General features: G+C 43.3%; 1 protein-coding gene across 2 annotated transcripts in view; it reads right to left on the reverse strand.

Moving 5' to 3' along the window:
- The window catches only part of tmem65 (transmembrane protein 65), a 40,976-nt gene extending 40,174 nt beyond the window's left edge, over nucleotides 1-802 (reverse strand). For both annotated transcript variants that reach the window (XM_032520444.1, XM_032520445.1), the window contains exon 1: nucleotides 149-802. In XM_032520444.1, coding sequence (XP_032376335.1) covers nucleotides 149-404 — 256 coding nt within the window. In that variant the 5' untranslated portion in view covers nucleotides 405-802. The remainder of the gene's footprint in view (nucleotides 1-148) is intronic.
- Nucleotides 803-17,332: the final 16,530 nt, after the last annotated feature.

A 17,332-nucleotide genomic window follows, 5' to 3' on the forward strand; every position in this document is an offset into this window, starting at 1 on the left:
TGAGGGTTAACATCCTGCACAGCGGTTTGCATTTGCATTTGCATATCTATATCGGTAAATATGAGGGCGGGAAAACCTCGGTGCACGTCCCGTACCTGTGACTTCTCACTCAATCTCTCACCTTTGACCCGCGTGGTTTATTTCTTACCTTGGGCCGCGGCTATGGACTCGAAACTCTGCAGCTCCTTCAGTAAAATAGTCCTCTCCGCCGGCTGGAGGCGGTAAATGAAGTCTTTGGCTCTCGCGGGTGAGTTGAGCGTCTCCCTCGGCTCTTTTCTCCCGTGTGTCCCCATCCAGCAGCCCGGTGTGTGTCGCCCTATCCCCGGCAGCCTCGGCACCGTCCCCGCCGCCGGGAACTTCTGTACAACCGGTCGGAGCGCTCTCGGTAGGCAAAGCCGAAGCATCGTGGCGGAATAAAAACACTACCACCGTTACGCTAAGTCTTTACAACGTCACAAACCGTTGGGTTTTTAACGGTTCTTTGAGCGCAGATATCAGTCCGCGTTCCCCCCAGTTCCACAGCAGCGGCGCCCGGGCAGAAGTTGCTCCTCCGTCGGTCCGAGTAACGTTAGCTAGGCTCGGCACTCACTGGGAACCGAACCGCCGACTTTTAATAACCGTTTCTCTTAAACTCGGGTTAACTTCCAAGTCCAAGCAGCCGTACATGTCTTTCTTTCGTTCCGTCCGCCGACCAAAACGTCTCATGGTATCTTAACAGCGGTCAGGGTTTTTTTTTTTGGCACATGAAGTTTCGGCTAAAGCCGAACAAGAACTACTTTCAAGTCGGGCGGAGAAGCTTATTTCCGGCGGCGGCTTTCAAAATAAAATATTTTGCTTCCGGTAATACCTCTTTCGCATACATTTAAAAAACAGTTGCAAAAAGGAGGTCCGGGCACACAACGGTGGGAAAATAATTTTGGAAATACACAAGTGTACTATAAAACTAAACACAAAAAACTAAACCCCAAAAATAAAACAAAAAAAACTAACAGAACTAACAAAAACATCAAAACTAAAAAAACACTAACAAAAAAAAAATACACAAAAACATAACACAACAAAAAAAAACAAAAAAACTAAACTAAAAAATTAAAACTACCAAAAACAATAAATAAACTAAACAAACTAAAAAACTAACAAAAACACCAAAAACAAAAAACTAAAACACTACAACACAAAAAAACAAAAACTACTCACACAAAAAAAAAAACACAACAAAAAAATAAAAAAAACACTAAACACAAAAAGAAAAACTAAACACACAAAACCCAAAACACTCTACAAAACCCCTAAACTAACACACACACTAATAACCCAATCTATGCTACTAACAATGAACCAGCAATTTACCTTAATTACGTTTTGCGATCTTGTTTAAAGAATCTTTATACAACATACTGTGTATATGTAATTATTATATATAATTATATATTATATATATAATCAATATGTTAATAATATAACTGGGTATTATATATTATATATATATTATATATATATATCATATCTAATACACACTGGTGTGTCTGATCTAGTTTGTAATATCAATATAGTATATATATACACATTATATATTAATCATAATATATATATATACATATCATAGTAATATACTATTGTATACTATATACAATATAGGTATATATAGAATGTTTATATATACATACAACACAAAGTGTGATATGTATATATACAATTATATTTATATATCATTTGTTGACGCTTTTATCGATATCTTTACACTTTTTCTTATATTTTTGTACCTTTTTTCAACACTTTTCAGAGACGTTTTTTTCAAGTTTTCCTTTTTTGACTTTTCAACACCACGTAACACAAATACTTATTAACTTTAGTTTTACAGTTATTTTTGGAATTCATGGTCAATGAACCTCATTTATCCTGAAATTAACCCTATGTTTTGAGTTAGAAAGCAGAATTAGGATTATGGAGACTAAAATTAAAGGAATGGATGTTGATGGTAAATCACAGACTGGAATATGTCTCACTTTTACTCAATAATTTCAAAAACACTGCATTTGTTTAATCCAAATGTTTATAAAAATTGAACAAGACGCCCCAAAATGAATGAAAAGTGAGGATTTGTAATTGCCAACGAGCGTTGTGTGGAATCAATCATGTTATTTGGGGAATTAAAAGAACCTGATATAGGACAACGGGTCAGTTGACCCGAGGACAACATGAGGGTTTAAATAACTAAACTGTTATTAACTGAGATATCCACCCAGTCTAGATGGTGAAGTGGTCCATTGCGGTCACGAGTTAACTGCGTCTCTCACGTAATAAAAAAAGTCCTGTTGGGTGGTTACTGCCAAATTGAGCAGCTTGTGTGGATTGAGTGTGTGCCAAAACACGCGACGTGTATTTGCCAAAGTCCTTTAAAAAAAGGGATGTGTGGAAGATATTTGAGATCCAGTCCAAAATGCGTTATCAAAAGAGATTTTATTTACATAAATTCTCCTTTTAAAACAAAAGGACAAAAAATTTTAAACAGCTTTTACCTTCTTTTTTTTTAAGCTTTCAGAACAACCCCAAACTAACATTATCAAATCCTTCAAGCTGAAACATGTCAAAAACGCACAGTTTTCATAGAATTAGACCCGCCCCCCCCCCCCCCTCAGCTTTACTCATCATTAACAAGAAATTCACGGATTCCTGCGAATTTCCTGCAGTAATTAAACGGTAATAAGAACATGGTTTGCAGTGAAACCCTTAAGATGTTCAGGCTGTGGAAGTCTAAACAACGTTAATACTACCAGAGGTTTATTGGGCGACAAACACGGCATCTGAATATTTACTTTTCGTTGCGGTAGGTGCACAGATTTTTTGGGGATGTTGGGTGTTCTGTGGGGAAGTCCTGCTGCGGGAAACCAACGGAGGAAGTGCTTTCGGGCTCAAGTTACGATAATATCGCAGATCGCGCGCACGGCGGGTTCTTCCAACTCGGGAATCGTAGGCAGAGTTTCACCGCCACAAATCTGGTAAAACTCGAGACTGTTCGGCGCGCTCCGTTGAGGATTAAACGAGATGACATAGGACTTAAAAAGGTAACTGTTCCAGCCTGACGACCCAGAAAAACTCCGGATCTGAGACTTGGAGAAAGGTGCATTTACCGAATGATGTGGCCCACTCTTGGGAACGAAAATGGACATCATTTCTTTAAAACATGACTAATAACCAAAATGTAAAAGCAAAATTTGGAAAAAAACAAAAAAAAAAAAAAATTCCCTTTTTTGAAAGAAAATGCAAGTACTTAAAAGTCCATAGTAGACAAAACAAGCTGGGCTTTTTCCTACTGTGTTTTTGGGAATTTACGGAGGGAGCATTGAGGAGAAAAATCTGTTTTTTTTAATACCAGCACTAATAGCTAGAAAACCAAAGAAACCCAAATCTGAAAGTTTAAGGGTACGTGAGGGAACAGATAGCAGGCCAATTTGCGGTGGCGGCACCAATAGCGATATTTAAAAATCACCCCTCATGAATTGCGAAACACGACGACAATCAAGACAACACACAAGGTGACGTACCAGACCGGACCCGTACGCTATAGCAAGCAGTCGGAGCTAACTGGGGGAATTTAGACGACCATCAGCTGTTCAACATACGCACTTGGCCACCGCCCAACTCAGACACCGAGGATTGGTCTGCATCGACATGGCCCGTCTACATCAGGATCACACCGAAATTGTGATTGGTGAGCTTGCCAGGCCCAGCATACATCAGATACACGAGGATGTGATTGGGCGCTCGACCTTCTGGCCTCCCGCAACTAATCAGATCACATCGTATGTGATTGGTTGAGCTCGCCTGCCTTGGCCCCGCATACATCAGAGACACCGATGAGATGGGATGGTGATGCCAGCTCGCTGCCCCGCGCTCACATATCAGATACAACGATGTCGTTGGTTCGCCCGCTAAGAAGAGAATAGTTTGAAGAGCCAGGTACCCCCTGCCTTCCCCCACCCCCGATGCCAACCATTGTGCTCTCGTGAGGTCTTGGATTTCGGGTAAGTGTGGGTGGGTGGGACAACACCATACGTGAAAAACAATATCCTGGAGTCATGAAACAAGAATTAAGCAAAGCTAAATACTGATTACCTGTGAGACAGAACTTAATTTTTTTTTGCATTATTGAAAAACAAAATTGAAAAACAACCTTTTCTCGATCCTAAGGGGAGAAGAGAGAAAGGAGCGAAGAAGTGTGCACCTGTTTTTTGTTTTCTTTTTTATTATATGTACAATACGTACACAATTGAAAGTGAGGGGTCACCAAAGGTACCAGTTGTAAGTGTGATAGAGGTATATTCCAGTGATTACAGCAAGTCAACGTTTTTTATTTTTAAAATCAGGACAACCTCTCATTATTATAGGGTTGGCGCAGAATCTCTCTCTCTTTTTTTTCCCTCTCCTCTCTCTCTGTATCCCCTCTCCTCTCCTCTCTCTATCTCCTTCATCTCTCTTCTCTCTCTCTCTCCTCGCTCATCTCTATCTCTCTCTATCTCTCTCGTCTCTCTCTCTCTCTCTCTCTAGCTCTCTCTCTCTATATAGATAATATATATATATCTATATATATATATAATCGATATATGCTAACTAATATATATAATATATATACAAAAGGTCACAAAATACTCTGTGAAGTTACCTCAGCGGACGAAGATGTGGAAACGAGAGAGTCCCAAAACCGGAGATGTGAGCACTGGAAGTCAGGAGGTGAGAGCGCGGGGCCGGTTTAGTAAGAGCGAGGGTAATCCAGCGTTCCGATTGTGTGACCAATCATATTTGGACCAAAATGCAAACAGCTGGCGAGGAGTAACGATCCGGTTTGAAACGGACAATAGAAAGAGAAACAAAAAATGTGACGTCTTTCTACAAAACTCCTCCATCGGACTTGCAGATGAAGCTGCAGACTTTGTCTACGTGCTCGAGTGTTTCCATTCTAAAAAATAACCAACATCAAGAGATTCACCTTATCACCACACACCACACACCCACACACACACACACACAAACACACACACACACCACACCACACACACACACCACAAACAAACACACACACCCACACAAACCACACACACACACACACAACACCCAACCCAAACAACACACCACACACACACACACAAACACACACACACCACACACAAACACACACACACAGGCAAGTTACTATTCCACGAGCCCCGTTTAGAGTAAAAACCCAAACTCTAAATCATTCAAAAAGAAACTAACAGAAAAATGAGAAAGAAAGAAATACATGACATTTTGCAAGAACAAATTAAGATGCGGTGTGGTTTTATAACTTTTGTTTTTTTTTTTTTTTTAACTTAAATATAATAAAGATAAATGGAATTTCTTTCTACTAGATCTTTCCTCTCCCCGTTCAGTCCTCGGGGGAGGCCGTTGTCATCGTTTGATATAGTCTTCCTATATCGGCTGTGCTGCAGCTTTTGAGTCCACATCGTCCTCGTCGTTACTCTATGCTGTCGTTGGCCTCAGCAGATCGTTATCGAGCACACCCGCGTTCAACACAACGGCACCTGCCGCCCCATGGACGGCGGCTCGGTGTCCGGGCGCCCCGCCGCTGTCCCACGGCTGGTGGGGCGGGGCCCCGCCGCGGCCGACGAGTCCTGCGCACCGCGAGCCACCGGTGTTGGTGGAAACCGGCGTCCCTGTTTTTCTAGGCTCGGCCTCGACGAGGACACTTGGTGGCACATGGGACACGGCGTCTGGATGTAGAGCCACTTCCTAAGGCAGAGGCGTGGAAGTAGTGGTGGCAGGGAGTGATGCGAGCCGAGCGGGCGAATCCTGGTAGCAGATGGCGCACAGGTCTCGAGTCCCCCAGTGGTCGCCGCGCACTCTCCGGCAGCGAGTTGATATTCTTGCACGGCAGGGTGCGGCGGTTGACGAAAGGTCTTCCAGCCGTTGCGGCCTGCAGGTAGATGTGAAGTAGAGTGGGCAGGCCAAATAAGGCAGGACCAGAGGATCTGCTGCTGATGTGAAACATAATGGTGTAAGGAGCCGTTGCCGAAACATGACAACGCCGACAGGAACTCCACGATGTGCCCGTGGATAGCAGTAGTAGAGTAGTCGGTCAGCTTCTCCCACAGGACGTTGGACAGCCGTCGGCCATGAAGAGGACGAGACGTGTCAGGGACCCACACCTGGAGGGGAAGGGGGGGGGGAGGGGCGGTTTGGTAAGATACAGAAATCCGACGCTAGCAACAGGCAACACCTGGGGCAGATGAGGTCAACTGATGACAAACTGTTAAGGCATTTTTTTTTTATTTTTTTTTTATTATTTATTAATTGTTAATCTGTTTATAATCAAAGTGGGTGGAATTAACAATTTACACTCTGCATACGCACGTTTGTAATATCACACACACACACACACACACACACAACACACCACACACCACAACACACCACACACACACACAACACACCACCAACACCACAAAAACACACTAAGTATTTAGAAAGCAACTCGACATGCATCATTTAGTATGTCTATTGATGGCTTGAATGTATTCCTCTGTAAAAAAATTCTACTAATATTTGGACAAGTCTGTTCACTCTGGGTATGATATGTTTGGATGTATTCCACACTGATCAGCACTGCAGTTGACTTTCAACTTTCAAAACACAACACACTGATGTAACATATTAAAAACAGTAATTTTATTTTTGGGGTATTTTACCTGCGTCTCAGCTAGCGGGTATGCCACTAGCTGTTAGCTCAACTAACGTCAGTAGCTGTTACGGTGGAGGCTAACAGACTTACTTCAACTGCTATGGGAACAGATGGCAGCGGTAACATCCACGTTTAAAAAATCATGAAATCACCTGCACATGCGCAAGACGATCGTTTTAGCACGGTTTATCGCAAACAACAAAACAACAAAAAAAAACAAAAACCACTAAATGTAGCAGAATTTCCCACGTCTCACCTTGAGGCAGAGGCTCACGCAGAAGGCGGTGACGGCGCAGAGACCAAGGTGTTGTTGGGGCGTAGGAGTGCCACAAGGGCGTTAGATGAGCGCCACGGGGAGCACGAAAAGAGCGCCAGGGGACACAGCAGGCAGGGAAATGGCGGCGAAGGAGGGAGGGGGGCGCCAGGGACATCAGGACAGGGGTCAGTATTGACGGGAGAAGTTGCAGGATGGCCGTCCAGCAGGAAGGCACATGTTTGGCTCAGGCGAACCTTCCAACTTCCAAATGCGGACCGAGAGGCTCAGGAACGAGGCAGTGATGCTCTGAATTAGAAACTCTGCTCAAAGGGTTTTGGTCAGTAAATCAACAGTGATTTTCAACATAATCAACCAAGTTTCATCAACTTATGTCAAATGCTGGAAGGACTGACAAAGACTCTGAAAAAGCACCCTAAAAGACCTCTGAAAAGATGTCAAAGACTCTAAAAAGACTTAAAAGTCTGAAACCAGTCACTTGAAACTATCTGTAACGTCACTGAGGTTTAGTCACTGCTATATATTTTGCAAAAAATGGGGAAGACTGGAAGACGTGAAAAGACTCTGAAAAGACTCTGAAAAAGACTTGAAAAGACTTTTCTGAAAAAAAAAAAAAAAAGACCTAAAGTCTGACACCATCTCCATCTAAGGGAAGATCTGTAATGTTGCTGAGTTTAGTTACGACGATACATATTATGCAAAGACTGAGGATCTTGGAGAAGACACAATTTCCCAAGACTACAACTAGATTTGGTTCCTATTATTCCACTTATTTAGGAGTATTATTCATCATTTCATATCTCATTATATTTAAGCAATCAATTCTCATTATCTCTATTATATTTGTTATTTACTCCCCCTCATTCCATTCTATAATCTATCTTCATTTTTTGTTATTTATTCATCATTCATTCTCATATTTCATTAATGTTCCATATTGTAATATAGAACTAATACATTTATCCAAGTATCCTTTGCACTATGTTCCCCATTTAAATAATTTTCATGGAAATTGCCGGGAGGGGAAATCTCTGTCGGGCTGATTGAAGGGGTTGATGATAATCAGCAACTTTCCATCTTTAGAATTTAGCTTAGATAGCAACCATTGAAACCAAGAAGAGCGTGGCTCTGCGTTTTGCCTGCCTTCATGTTTGGTGGGGGCGAGAGCAAACACAGTGGTGTTGACAACGTTCACCGATTTAACTGCACTCAACCCATTTCTTTTGTGGGAGGGTGTGAAAAAGTAACTAACTCGGGAAGGTGTTAGGACCACTTTATAGGCCCTGCACAATAATCATTTTAAAAAAACTTTTTTTTTTTTTTTTTTTTTTACTTCGATCTCACTTTAAATTCCCGAGCCGACAGTCACACCGCTACGATCTATGTCTTTGAGTTTAAACACTGACTTAAGAAAATCAGTGTTAAAGTGTTTTAAGAGTGCAAAGCTCCGGGAATTTGTCTTGAAACAGTGGAATTGCTTGAAAAGTTGGTTGGGTGTAGGTGGCATTAGACTTAAAGAAAGTTTAATGCCAATTAGGACGTTAAATAAGACTTTTAGGCCGTAGAATTGGGGGTACGAGTGTCGAGCACTGATGCTTCCAACTGTCTGAGTTAGAGGGCCCTTTGATAAAAGGCTAACATATGCAAACCTTGTTTTTAGTATGAGCAATGCCATACACCTATGCACAGAGGCTTGACCCCATCTACCATTATATTATGAAATTATATCAACATAGTTAACAAATGTAATAACAAATATGTATATAAAAAATAAAAATAGGACTTTATAAAAAATATTAACAAAAAAACGTATATTGGTAAGAAACACAAAAAACATACCTCAGAGCGACACTAAGGGTAAATAATTGAACAAATCTAGACATTATAATACATGATGAGATAAGTCAAAAATGGCAAATATAAAGGTTACTGCATGTTGTATTAAATGGTGTTTTTCGAGGCTTTAAGAAGCTTTTGGTAATTGTGCTTTGGTGTGAAAGGATTGGAGAAAGGCGCACAGGAAGTAAAAATGTAACAATGGAAGCAAGAAAGCAAAAAGGAAAGAATCATCAAAGAAGGTACCCGCTCAGACACCCATTCAGATAGAATCGGAATGTTATAAGACTCTTTGTTGGGTGAACTAGGGGCGTTGTCTTGCTCCCCCCAAGCGATCCGTGAGCGGGAAAAAAACCACAAGTACACAAGCACAAGGGGATGTGTGTGTGTGTATGTGTGGGGTGTGTGTGTGGTGGGTGGAGTGAAAAAACAAGCATAGAATTGGGCGATCCGCGTCTGTGTATGTGTTAAGATCCCATTCTACATGCACTCATTATACTCTACTATTAAAAGGACCCAATATTGCTTGCTATGCAGCACACACACCACACACCCCAACACAACCACACGCACACGCACACGCACACGCACACGACACGCAAACGCTAGGGGGGGAGCGAGACGAGACCCTTCAACCAACAAAGAGTCTTTAAAACCAGTCACCAATGATCCGTAAGGTAATTAAGGTAAAAAAAAAAACCCAAACAAAAAAAACCAGCATAGTTTCCCTTCAATATCATCTGGTTAATCAACCGGAGACGGAGGCGGGGCACATGCAGGGGAATCCTACCAGGCGTTCCTCAGGGTTCAGGGGTGAGCGACGGTCGCAAGAGCCAGGATGAAGACCAGGACAGGAGCAACGAAGCCTAGCGCTTATCCTCCTCCTCGGTCGAAACCTGGGGGTGTTCAAATGAGACGAAACATTAAATGTACATATTTAAAAACAACACAGCCCGTATATATAAAAAATAGATAAAATAATAAAAATTATACAATGAGTCAACAGTTACACTCAGGAGCATTCTCATAGCCCGTATCATATATGGAGTATAGAGGGGCTTTGTACAAAACACCGCAAAGACACAAACACACACACACGCAAAGACACAACACAAACGCGCGCAAGACCCCCACCACACATGCAAAGACACACACCCGCAAAGACACACCCACCCACCACGCAAAGGACACCCACAATGCAAAGACACAACGCCCACACATAGAGACACAAGACACAGACACTCATACGAACAGAGAAGAAAACCTATGAAGGCAAGGATGCTGAGGCCTAGGTAGTGACGCAGCGACACAAACCCACAACCACACACACACAAACCAACACACACACAACCACACACACACACACACTGGCCACAGCCCACAGCCACAGCACAGCCACACACAGACCACACAACACACCTATGAAGGCCAGGGGATGCTGAGGCCGACAGGTAGTGTGCGACGGGGAATGTACGGCGCTCATCCCCAGCACCCGGTGAGCGTTGGAATCACTAGCGGAGATGATCAGGTTGCTGGTCACGATCCAGAACAGTCCCAGCTCAGCAGGTAACCCTCGGGAAACAGCAGGAACCACGCTACGAAGGTCACAAGACGTATAACCACTCTTTATGTTTCACGACATTCAGATCAGGCAGGTCTAGAGGGTTCTGTTTAAAAAAGGGAGTTTTTCATCACCCCGTCGACACTAAACGACTTGTGGAAGGTCTTGAGATAACGTCGCGTGTGAGGTGTACTATAAATGAACATTTAATTCGCTTCTACATTATAATGAGCTTTAGCATAGACTTAATTTGCTGTCCAAGGAAAAAAACAAACTCGGCGGGTTGCTTTACCGTGGCTTCTGGTGAATCGCTTCCCTCAGATTTTGCAGACGTGCATTAATATCTGCCGTGGGTAACTAACAGACCTAAACACCGTTTGAATCACAAGAGAATCAATTTAGTTTCCAGTCATCCTGGTGAGAAGAAGCATGACAAAAAAGTGATTGACAAGGTTATAATTATTTATAAGCCTTACAAGACATTAAAACTTAGAGGACATTTAAAATCATTTTGTCAGTACTAAGAAGGAATTCCATTGAGTAATAATCCTGCCAGTCACACTCGTACACAGAGATGTATTGATAGTAAGTAAGGAAGCTGATTGGGATCAGCAGTCCCAGAGGCACAACTTATCTGAACACAATGACTTAAGCTTATTACCACATTTCGATAGAGTGTAGATTTATATGCAAGTTTTGAAAAATGCTAGTGCACTACGTTGAGTCTAAGCTGAGACTATTTTAGTACTTTATTTACTAGATTTATTTCATTTTAGACAAAAACACGGTGTGCAGCGGTATTATTTAGGCAAGTACTAGTACGGACCGTGGACTCGGTATCGGACATATTAATATTAAAAAAAGGATGTTGGATCAGGGGGTCAAAAAGATAGGGACAATCTTACTTGTGGTTTATAGATTCTATCGGTCTCCCCGGAAACTTGTAACCACACAGAAAAAAAATATAAGAAATAACTGGTCTACAGCCGGCAGACATCAGATCTTGTAAACCAGAAGTCCCTCTAAGGACTTTTTGGAGGAAAGCTGAAGTCAGTGAATTTAAAACTTATAGACCTGCAGAAATCCAGTTTTTTTTTTTTTTTTAGATTATTTTGGACAGTTAAAACTGAAGAGGATTTGAACAATTTGAATAAATATCGGCGGTTAAACCTCATATATGGCGTGCAACTATACCAGCTGCCCATAATGGCATCCAGATGTCCTTATTTTAGGCGTTTGATTGAAGATATCCTGATTAAAAGGAGTTTGATTGATAGATCCGAATTAAAAGGAGTCTTGATGATAGATATCGATGTAAAAGGAGTTTGATGGACAGTAACCTTGATTAAAGCGCGTTTGGATAGAGATTGGGGTTTGTTGGACAGATTGTCCTGATGAGTAAAAAGGAGTTTGCAATTGATAGATATTCTGTAATTAAAGGAGTTTGACTTGAAAGATAACCTGATTAACGGAGTTTGATGCCAGATAACCTGATTAAAGGAGTTTTTTGATGATAGATTGGAGTTTGATTGCTAGGAACCTGATTTAAAAGGAGTGATTGACAGATAACTGATTAAAGGAGTTTGCTTGATAGATTGGAGTTGCTGACAGATGGTCCTGATTAAAAGGAGTTTGATGACAGAGTCCTGATTAAAAGGAGTTGATTGACAGTTAACCTGATTCCAAGGAGTTTGATTGATAGATACCTGATTAAAAGGATGTTGATGACAGATAACTGATAAAAGGAGTTTGATTGATAGATGGAGTTGATTGACAGAGTCCTGATTACAAGGAGGTGATTGATAGATTGGAGTTGATTGACAGATGTCCTGATTAAAAGGAGTTTGATGAACAGAGGTCGGATTAAAAGGAGTTGATGGACAGATACCCTGATATAAAAGGAGTTTGATTGCAGCTATCCTGATAAAGGAGTTGATCTGGACAGATTGGACGTTCAGATTGAAGAATCCTGATTAAGGGAGTTTGAATGGTTCTGATTCACCTCCCGCACGGTCGGAGATCCCGTCCGCGGACGCCACCGTGGCATCTCCGCTCTCCATACATCACCGGACCGCAACCACGTTTAGACCAGGATCAGCGCATGGTGGTGACCCGCGTAAGCCAGAACACACGCAAGCAAGTCGGGGAACCGGTCCTCTTCCACGGTGTCAGCCAGCAGCCAGCGGCAAGACCGTAGATCGGTAAATGTGACGCAACAGACAGGTACACGTACGGCACAGTAGTAGCACCACTTGCGCCGGACAGGGCACACGGACGGGTGTTAGAGGACAGCAGAGCCAGGCCAGGAGAGAACACCGGCACCAGCTGCGGCGTCGGCGGGCCAGCTGTCATCAGCCCCCACAGGGGCGGATCATGGGATCGTACAGTGACCACCAGGCCCAGGGCGGCAAACACGACTGCAGGTTGCGCGGAAACACCGTAGAACACGCCGAAAAACTAGCTGGACGGCGGCTGAATGACAGCCACAGAGTCGGCCACGTTTCGGGGCAACAGCCTGAACCCCAGAGCCGCCTTGTTAGTAACGAGCTGGAGAGTCTATGTGCGATCTGCGGTGGCGTCGTAGGTGATGGGACCGCCGCAAGCCGAGGAGGGACGGCAAAGAAGAGGGGTAGAACTTTTGAACAAGGCTCTGGGAGAGCAAGCAGCACCGCTGGCAGATGAGACACCTGAAAAACAAACGGAGTTGAAAAGGGGGAAGAATGAGAACAAAAGATGGAACTTCAATTGCTGGGGGGCATTTTTTTTACTTGATATTCATTTAACCTCATGTTGTCCTCGGGTCAAATCAATTACCACGTTTCCTATATCCAATTCCGTTCTTTTTAATTCCCAAAATAACATGATTGATTCCAAACAACACTATTTGGGGTGATTTTGGGGGTGGAATTTTGGGCTGATTCCAATTTTATAGCACGTGAAAAACAAAATTGAAGTGGTTTTGAAATAGTAATGGAGTAAAAAAAAAAAAGGGTGACCATATTCCGTCTGTGATTATCCATCAACTCCATTCCTAATTTAGTTCAATAATCCTAATTTCTGCTTTTCTAAATTAAAAATCTATGTATCATTTCCTTAATTTATTTATGAACATAAATCCAAAAATAACTGTCCAGCTAAAGTAATAAGTTGTTTACCGTTAGCGCGACCAAACATTGAAAAACCAGCCTCACAAAAAGTGAAAAAGGGAGGAAAAAAAAAAGGGACAAAAACGTAAGGAAAAAGTAAAAACAGTGATTTTCAAAAAAGTCCCAACAAAACAACTTTTTAATTTTTTAATTTTGACGGCGAAGGCAACACCAAGGGTTAATGTCGAGCCAAAAGCATACAAACGATCTGTATTTGTTGAAACTAAACCATAGACTGTATACAATAGGTTTAAGCTCTTCACGAGGCTCTGTGTCGACAGGTCGTGGTGATGCACAATGGGCGATAGGTGCAACGGACAAAATCCATGTTTGGTCTGGCCAATATGTTTTGTTTGTCCAGGTTGTGCCGGGGGGCAACATTGGCAGAGAATCCTGATTTCATTTAGCAAAAATCAGTCCCTCATGATTCATATTTTTCCCGCCCCCAGAACTGTGCAGGCTGTTTCCCTGTACTAATGGACTTAGGGCCCTGCACTTCGTTGGTCACGCCGCGCTTCTGGGTCCCCTTGCCTGCCTTTGATTTGTATGCTAGATCGCTAGTGTCGCTAGCTAGTAGCTCGCTCGCTCGCTGCTCGCTCTGCGTATCTCGCTCTGTCGCCAGCAGGCCCGGGCCCTGTAGCTCGCTGCTCGCTCGCTCTGTGTCGCTGCTAGCTCGCTCCTCGAGAGCTGCGCGATCGCTCGCTCTGTCGCTCGCTCGCGGTCGCGCGCTCGGTCGCTCGTCGTTGTCGCTCGAGATGTCGCTAGATTCGCTCGCTAGCTCGCTCGTCGCTCGCTCGATGCTCGCTCCTCTGTCGATCGTAGATAGTAGACGAGCTTGCTCCACACCCAAATGGAAAACTCCAGTGTTACCCAGTGTTCCCGCGACACATTACATCCAGTCCCAACATCACTATCCGAGCTACTAGGGCCCCCAATATACATACCCTCCAGTCTCCGGAACTACTTCCTAGGCCTCCAAGATACGCACCCATTTTCCCTTTCTATCCGGCTGGGAACCCCCCCCTGGCCAGACTGGAATATGTCAACTTTTACTCAATACTATTTCAAAAACACTTCCATTTGTTTAATCCAAATGTTATAAAATTGAACAAGACGCCCCAAAATGAATGAAAGTAGAGATTTGTACTTGCCAACGAGCGTTGTGTGGAATCAATCATGTTATTTTGGGGAATTAAAAAGAACATTGATATAGGACAACGGGTCAGTTTGACCCGAGGACAACATGAGGGTTTAACTTTAACTAAACTGTATTAACTGAGATATCCCACCCAGGTCTAGATGGTGAAGTGGTCCCATCTGCTGGTCCAATGAGTTAACTGCGTCTTCACGTAATAAAAAGTCCTGGTGTGTGTTTACTGCAAATTGAGCAGCTTGTGTGGATTGCTACGTGTGTGCCAAAAACACGCGACGTGTATTTGCCAAAGTCCTTTAAAAAAGGGATGTTTGGAAAGATATTTGAGATCCAGTCCAAAATGCGATATCAAAGATGATTTTATTTACATAAATCTCCTTTTAAAACAAAAGGCAAAAAATTAAAACAGCTTTTACCTTCTTCTTTTTTTTAAAGCTTTTCAGAACAACCAAACTAAATTATCAAATTCCTTCATAGCTGAAACATGTCAAAAAGCACAGTTTTCTCATAGAATTAGACCCGCCCCCCCGCCCCCCCTCCAGCTTTCTCATCATTAACAAGAACTTCACGGATTCCTTGCAGCTTATTTCCTGCAGTAATTACAACGGTAATAATGAACATGAGTTTGCAGTGAAACCCTTAAGATGTTCAGGCTGTGGAAGTCTAAACAACGTTAATACTACCAGAGGTTTATTGGGCGAAAACACGGCTTCTGAATATTTACTTTTCGTTGCGGTAGGTCACAGATTTTTTGGGGATGTTGGGTGTTCTGTTGGGACGCCTGCTGCCGGAAAACAACGGAGGAAGTGCTTCTTCCCGTGGCTCAACGTTACGATAAATATCGCAGATCGCGCGCCACGGCGGCGTCTTCTTCGCAACGTCGGGAATCGTTAGGCAGAGTTCACCGCCACAAAATCTGTAAAACTCGAGACTTTTCTGCAGCTCCGTGAGATTTAAAACGATGACATGGACTTATAAAAGGTAACTGTTCCAGCCCTGAGACCAGAAACACGGTCTGAGACTTGAGAAAGGTGCATTTACCGAATGATGTGGCCACTCTTATGGGAACGAAAATGACATCATTTCTTAAAACATGACTAATAACCAACATGTAAAAGCAAAATTTGGAGAAAAAAAAATTCCCTTTTTGAAAGAAATGCAAGTACTTAAAAGTCCATAGTAGACAAAACAAGTGGAGCTTTTTCATACTGTGTTTTTGGGACTTTTACGGAGGAGCATTGAGGAATAATCTGTTTTTTTAATACCAGCCAATACTAGCCTAGAAATCCAGAAACCCAAATCTGAAAGTTTAAGGGTCTGATGAAAGTCGGCCATCTTGCGGGGCGGCACCAAGCGTGCATTTAAAAATCCCCCTGCATGCAATTGGATAACACGACGACCAATCAGAGCAACACACAAGGTGACGTATCCAGAGCCCCGTACGCTTAGCTAGCAGCGGAGCTAACTGGTGGATTAGACTGGGACATTCAGATGTTCAAACGCGAATCTTGGCTCCGCCCACATCGGTAATACACCGATGGATTGGGCAGCTCGCCTCTGGACCCCGCCACAGACAGACAAACCGAGGTGATTTGGTGCAGCTCGCATCGGCCCCGCCTGACATAAGCATACATCCAAGGGATTGGGCAGCTCGCCTGATGGACCAGCTACTCAGACAACACTAGATGTGGAATATGAAGCTCGCCCTGGCACGCCTACATCAGACCACACAGAGTGGCATTAGGCCGCTCGCCTATGGCCCCGATAAATTCAGACACACCATACTGATGTGCAGGCTCGCACTTCAGGCCCCGGGGCCTAACTCAATACACCGGATGTGATGGTCGGTGCAGCGCCTCTGTGCCGCCTACATTCGATACACCAGCGTGATTGGTGAAGCTCGCCTCTCGGCCAGCCTCACAGATCACGGAGGTGATGGTGCAGCCGCCTGCAGGCCCGCTACAGTCAGGACTCACGAGTGATTGGTGAGCTCGCATCGGCCCCGACTACATCAGGACCACCAGATGTGATTAGGCAGCTCGACTCTGGCCTCCGCTAAATTCATCAGACACACAGATGTGATTTAGTGCAGTCGCTCTATGGCCGCCCAATCAGACACCCTATGATTGGTTCCTGAGCTCGACCGGCCCCCTATCAATTACACCGATGTGATTGGGCAGCAGCGCATGGCCGCCATACATCAGATACACGAAGGATGTGATTGGGCAGCTCGCCTCTGGCCCAGCATTACATCATGATACACCGATGTGATGGTGCAGCTCGGCTACAAGGGCTAATTACAGGAGCAGGATTACTCGATGCCAAATTCCCATTGTGCTCTCGTGAGATCTCTGGATTTCCGGGGTAAGACAACACCATCATAAACAACAATATCTGGGTCTGAAACAAGAATTTAAGCAAACTAAATACTGATTCATGTGAGACAAGAACTTAATTTTTTTTGCATAATTGAAAAACAAATTGAAAACAAACTCTTCTCTTATCCTAAGGGAGAACGTGTGCACATGTTTGTTTTATTATATGTACAATAACGTACACAATTGAAAGTGAGGTCACACAAGAGACCAGTAGTAAGTGTTGATAGAGGTATATCAGTGATTACAGCAAGTCACGTTTTTCTTTT

This window comes from Etheostoma spectabile, chromosome 7, assembly GCF_008692095.1.
Source record: "Etheostoma spectabile isolate EspeVRDwgs_2016 chromosome 7, UIUC_Espe_1.0, whole genome shotgun sequence".
Lineage (NCBI taxonomy): Eukaryota > Metazoa > Chordata > Actinopteri > Perciformes > Percidae > Etheostoma > Etheostoma spectabile.